This window comes from Arvicola amphibius, chromosome 9 (genome assembly GCF_903992535.2).
Source record: "Arvicola amphibius chromosome 9, mArvAmp1.2, whole genome shotgun sequence".
NCBI classification, from domain to species: Eukaryota; Metazoa; Chordata; class Mammalia; order Rodentia; family Cricetidae; genus Arvicola; species Arvicola amphibius.
The window spans coordinates 125,794,855-125,801,847 of NC_052055.2; the positions used below are offsets into that span (position 1 = coordinate 125,794,855).

Below are 6,993 nucleotides of genomic sequence, written 5' to 3' on the forward strand. Positions count from 1 at the left end.
GCCCATATATTGTGGTTCTGTTGAACTTGTCCATATGGGGTTTCATAGTCTACGTTGATGAGAATGACAAACACCTGTATATAGCCTACCCAAAGTCAAATCATCCAAAATTCCATAATGGACAGGGAAGGGGATCAATAACTTCCACCCCTAGTTGAAAAGATCTTGAAAACTGATTGGTGCAAGGGATCTATGACAATTTTTTATTAGTCATGTAACCTGTGTAAAGCTCTGAAGCATATACAGGTGCCAGTACATAAACTCAGCTGGTTTAAAAAAAAAGAAGAGAGGGCAAATGAAGTTTGTAGGGAAACTGGTGGTGGTATAGAGGAAGATTTGGAGGGGACTGAATGCAGGGCATATTTGATCTAAATATATATGCATGTATGGATTCTGAAACAATAAAGATGTAATTTTAAAATCTTAATGCTGTCTAAATGACTGACTATCATGATGTGTAGTATTATTTGAAGAAGAAATGTACAAAAAGAAAAGAACTTCAGGGACTTTAAAATTAAGTCATTAAACACTACAACGTTATTTCAAGTATAATTTGAATTATCCTGGTTTTAATATCACTTTTATTTTCAGTCTTTTTATACTAATTATATGTCTTTTGATTTTATGATTACAGAATAAAACTATGTGAACTACTCTAATGAATGAATGAACTAAGGCACTTAATAAATTCTTATATAAGTTCCAATGGTTCATTAATTCATATATTATTTATTTATTTATTTTACTTCTTTTAATTGCATCCTCTTTAACATTTATAAACAGTGGTCCTTGAATTTGAATGAGTTTTAGAACATGTCTAAAAACAGAAGAAATATTCAAACCTCTGTTTAGTATCTGTTAATTGTACACAAGAAACATTTCCACTGAGAGTACTCTTCCAAGGAATTCTCTGTGCTAACACACCTGGGGGATGGATAAATGAATGGCCTTGCTGCAAACAATGCCTCAGAGGTTTGAGGATATGCATACAGTAGCATACTCACAGCCTATGGTTGATACTTCTACTATCAGCTGCTTGGTGTAGGTCCTATGGTACTTGTATCAACAGTAAAAGTGAGTTTTGAAATGTATGATTGAGTATATACCTGTGGACAAGTTTTCTATAATATGAAAGATTTAAAAGAATTTTTTCAATTCCACTTCAGTGAAAAATTTAAAAATAAGATAAGTGAAATGAAATTCTAGTTTAAAAATCATGAGATCTCAGGGAAGGCACAAACATCTGTGGCTACTCATGTCTAATATATACATAAATGATGTGCAATATTTCACCTAAGGGAACCTTTTTAAAAATCAGAAATACTGTGTTTAGTAGTTTTAGAAACAACCAGTTTCCTGTTTTATATTTTCTTAGTTTCTCAATCTTAAAATTTTATAAACTTAAGCAAATCATATTTTTGACAAATACTGAATGTTTGAATAAAGTATAAAGTCCTTGTTTAATTGTGTGACTGTATCAGAGGAATCCATTTTGAATTAATAGTCCAAATTTCTGTGATAGATTCTTCATATGTTTCATTTATAGGTTTTTTCAGACAAGAAATGAGTTATGCATTTTGCTCTTTACCTATATCTATACTTAATAAGATTCATAAGTTAAATTAAATTAAATAGCATGTAATGAAAATGAAGTATGATTGAGAGACATTAGAATGAACAGATGAGCAGCTATTCAAAGATCCCAAGATAAATGCAGTCTAGAAATCATTAAAGTGACTAAATTTTGTGAGAAAATATATAAGCAAATACCAAGATAAATTAATTGGCCATGGATCATTCATTCATAAATAATTAATATCTTGAATAAATAATTAATATCTTCAATAAATCATTAATATCTTAAATGACATTGTAAGCTATTGAGAATATCAATTTCTAGTTTCAACAGTTCATAGAAAAAATATATTGGGTTTCAAATGTCCTTAGTGTTTAATTGGGTTCCTGATGATTCTTCTGATGCCAGTTAACTACAGTTAAAGATATATTTGGAGTATAATTAATTAGTCAGTAAGAACTATACAAACTCCTTATTTATTAGTGTATAATAACTTGTAAATTAGACATTTCATTATGATATCCCATATAGTCTAGTTTGGTTATATTCATCCTCTCTATTACTTCTCCCTCCTGTAAGACTAGTTTTCCCTTTACTGTCATATGTTCTTTCACTATATTTACATATTAAGAAAATCTATGGCATTTGTCTCTGTGATACTGGCTTATTTCACTTGATACAAATATTTCTAGATTGACATATTTTTAAGGATATAATTTTATTCTTCTATATCCTGATTTTAAATGTTTACAAATTTTCTATTCTCTTTTATTGGTTTATATTTTGCCTTTAAGCAAGTGTCATGAGAGTTTTGTCATAGATTTGACTCTGTAGTTCACAGCAGTTCTGTGACATCTCTAGTATTGTTGGTTTACTTAGGAATGCTTTGGATACTCAGATTATTTAGTTTTTCACATGAATTGGGAGACTGCTGTTTCTATTCCTGTGAAGAATATCATTGTAAATTAATGGGTAATGAATTGAATTTGTATGCTGGTTTTGGTGATAAGTCACTTAAATATCATAAATTCTGATGATCTCACAAGTATGAAAATTCCTTTTACTTTTTTGCTGTATTCTAAAGTTTGTTTCTTTGCTGATTGAAGTTTCTTTAATGTTTTTAATTTCTAATTCTAGTTGGGAGATGGGATCACCAGAAAAAATTGACTAGGAATAGTAGCCATATCAACTATGTCTAAGTTTTGTTGAAAGACCATCTCTCAATAAGAAAGATGAAAGAATAAACAGGAATGATTTCCTACATGAACCCTTGTCTTCCACCCCCACACAACTGTGCACATACACCCTCACACACATGTCCATGTACACATATTTGGACATTTATACACAGAGGATGAGAGAAATAGAAAAATAATGCCTTTATGTTTAGCTCATATTCTGCATTTTTAATGTAATATTTTTGGATATGAGTTCTCTGGTTGAATCTTTAGGGATTTATAATTATGTGATCCTATTATCAAAAAAATTATAGTTTGATTATTTTCTCTTTATTTATATTTATTTACTATTTATATACTTTTTATTACTTTCTCTTCTTTATTGATCCAGCCAAGATTTCATCCACAATGTTCAAAATGAAATCAAGTCTTCTCTTATATCTCATATTATAGAGAATGCTTTTAGATTTTCCCAGTTGAATATAATGTTGGCTACAGATTTGCCACACTATAGCTTTTATTGAGTAAAGAGAAGGTGCTTATATTCTTCGTGCCCTTTGTACTTGTATTACTAAGAGACATTATGTTTTTGTTTAAGTATTTCTATGCATTTATTGAGATAATTATCTGAGCCCTGCCCTTTATTCTTGCTGGCATGTGATATTATAATTATTTATTTATATGTCAAGCCATATTGGGTTTCCTACAATGAATTCTACTTAATCATGATGTTTATATTTTTCCGCTTTGCTTTGTTATGAACTGGTTTGGGTATCAGGGTATTGCTAGTTTCATATGATGACTCTTGTACTGCACCTCCTTTTCTCCTTAGTTAAATACTTTGAAGAACACCGAAAGTGACTATAAGAGAAACCCTGTCTCGAAAAAACCAAAAAAAAAAAGAATTTATCAATAAATGTTTCACTCTCATTTTATTGATCCTTTTTGGATCCTGACTCAGTTTTATCTATATATGTGCTTTGAATTTCTTCTAATTTTTTTCCAATTTATAAGAAATTACATTTTTCAAAGCATTACCTAATTGTGCTCTAATTTTCTGTGGTAACTGTTATAACACCACTTTTTCTATCTGCAGCTATTTGTGTTTTGGGATATTCTATTAATTAGTTTGGCCAAGTTTTTGACAGTGTAGTACATACTTTCAACATCCCAAGTCTGCTTCATTGATGCTTTATTTTGTTCTCACAGTTTCTAAGAATTTCTGCCCTAATTTTTATTATTATTTTCTTATAATAATTTTGCTATTGGTAGTTCTTGTTTTCTTAAACCCTTGATGTACCTTAATAGATAATTTGCTTGGAGTATATATGTATCTCTTTAAATGCAGACCATCAACATCCATAATCTCATAACAGCTTTCATTCTGTTCCTTATACTAATGTTATGTTGTATTTGTATTTTCCTGTAACCTTGAAAAAATTAATTTTCTTTCTAATTTCTCCCATGCATGATAACACTCATCATTTGAAGATGTGTTGTTTAATCATCATACTTTGGTATAATTTCTACAATTTCTATTTCTGTTCATCTATATTATATTTTATTATAATTTCATATGAGATTAGTTCAATATTTGAATTCATTAAGACACGTTTTATGTTCTAAGTTATGTTTTATTTTACAAAACCACCAATGGCTGTTGAAAAGAATATTTATCCTGTGACTGTTCCAGTAAAACATTCCATGAACTTCTTTTTATTCCTGGTTGATTCAATTCTGATCTGTTCTTACTGGTGTTTTGTTTGTTTTGTTTTGTTTTTTCCGGATGGACAATCTGTTATTGACAATGTATTATCAAATCCACTTACTGTCATCATGTTAGAATCTGTTAATCTATTAATGAAATTGGGTATGTCAACACTTGGTATATATGATCCACTCCCATTGGATTGTTCCCTTTATTAACACAGAGTTATCTTTTATAATCACCAATACTGCTTGCTTTTAGGGTGTATTTTCTTGTAATATCACTTTTACTCTGTTTCCCTTTGCAAATGAGATGTGTTTCTTACATGCAGAAAACAATTGTTTTCTGTATTTCACTCCAGTCTGCTAGCCTTTTAATTGGAGGACTGAGATTATTAACTCTTAGCTAATTCTGAAAGGTATGTACAACTTTCCACCGTATTTTCAATTGTGTAAGGTTGGGTCCTTCTCTAATCAGTTTTATTGTTTATATTGGGCAACATGTTTTTACCACTCCCCTCCCTTCCTCCTCCCCTTCTACTCTCTCCCATGATCCACATGCTTCCAATTTACTCTCTTCTGTAATCTTTATATCAACATTTACTACTTTACTACTGAGATTCATGCTTTTCTGTATACTTACAGTGGTCTTTGCATGTATGCATGGATATATGGATAGATGGATGTCTGTGAGTAGAATTCTTGAAAGAATATTCTGTAGCACTGGCTTCATGATCAGACATTCCTTTAGTGTTCATTATGAATTTTTTAATTTTTTGTATTTTAGCTATGAATAATAGCTTTTCTGGACACAGCAATCTAGTTTGGCAAAAATTTTGATTAAGGAATTAAAGTAGGTCAATCCACACTGTCTTGGCTTTTAGAGTTTGTGTGATTAAAGCTAGAGTTAATTCTTTGTAAATTTTTTATTGTTTATGCATATGTGTGCTTTTATGTAGGGGAGATATATGCTCACAAGTACAGAAATGGGCGTTTGATTTTTTGGCTCTGGAGAAACAGGTAGTTATACGTCACTCTTTATAGGTACTGGGAATCCAACTTGGGCCTTCTAGAAGAACACTAGCTAATAAGTCATCTCTCCGGATCCCAAGAACAACAAAAAAACTGCAATTCTTTTGCATTTTTCTTTATATGTGACTGGCACTTCTCTCAATTTTCAATAATTGTTCTTTATTCCATATGCTTTTTGTTTTAAATTGACATGGCACTTCAAACTGTAGGTAAAAGAAATCAAAGGAGAATGGCAGTAATCAATGAAAGCTATCCAGAAGAATTCATTCTACTGGGCTTTTCTGATCATCCATGGCTGGAACTCCCTCTCTTCATTATTCTTCTTATAACATACCCTACAGCTTTGATTGGGAACATTGCCATAATTCTTGTATCCACCTTAGAACCCCGTCTTCACAGCCCCATGTATTTCTTCCTCACAAATCTCTCCTTTCTGGACATGTGCTACACCACAAGCATCGTGCCTCAGATGTTGTTCAACCTGGGAAGCTCCAGAAAGACCATTAGTTACATTGGATGTGTTGTTCAACTTTATGTCTTTCACATAATGGGAGGCACAGAGTGTCTGCTTTTGGCTATTATGTCCTTTGATCGCTATGTGGCTATCTGCAGGCCACTCCACTACACCCTCATCATGAATCAACGAGTTTGCATCTTGTTAGTGTCTAGTATGTGGATAACTGGAGTGATCTTTGCTTTTTCAGAGGCTACACTTACATTACAATTGCCACTGTGTGGCATTGATAAACTGGATCACTTACTGTGTGAGATTCCAGTTCTCATAAAGACTGCCTGTGGTGAAAAGGAGGCTAATGAGCTGGCACTTTCTGTGGTATGCATTTTTATACTGGCTATTCCTCTGTGCTTAATTCTTGCTTCTTATGTTAATATTGGATGTGCAGTACTCAGAATTAAATCTTCTGAAGGAAGGAGAAAGGCTTTGGGGACATGTTCCTCTCATCTTATTGTAGTTTCCTTATTTTATGGTCCAGCCATTAGCATGTACCTTCAGCCTTCTTCATCCATCACAAGGGACCAACCCAAGTTCATGGCTCTCTTTTATGCAGTAATAACTCCTACACTGAATCCCTTCATCTATACCCTAAGGAATAAGGATGTAAAGGGAGCCTTAAAAAAGCTGTTGAGAAGCATTTTCACTTCAAACTGAAAGTTCATTGATATCCAATGAAATAGTTTAAAGGTTGTAGTAATTTTAGATTGGTTTCTCTAATAATGTTCATATATTCCAAGTACATAAAACATGTCCTTGCCAGATTTGTTTCATTTCTAGCACTTTCATAATCACATTGTACGTTAAAATTTTATAATCAAGTTGTATAATCATTTATAATCAAGTTGGATCCTCAAATATGTACCAATTTGGGTACATATTTGTGAAAATAGAGAAAGAAAACAGAAGTTTTTTTCCAGTTGATTCACCATGTTAAGTAATGAGAACAATTAATAAATTATAAATTTTTATGTTTAATTCAATTATTG

The 6,993-nt window shown here is 31.7% G+C and overlaps 1 protein-coding gene across 1 annotated transcript; it reads left to right on the forward strand.

The window, feature by feature from the left end:
• The first annotated feature begins 5,722 nt into the window (after window positions 1-5,722).
• LOC119823822 (olfactory receptor 2B11-like) lies at window positions 5,723-6,661 on the forward strand. Its single transcript, XM_038343877.1, has one exon. It carries the CDS (start codon window positions 5,723-5,725, stop codon window positions 6,659-6,661), a length of 939 nt encoding a protein of 312 aa, XP_038199805.1.
• Window positions 6,662-6,993: the final 332 nt, after the last annotated feature.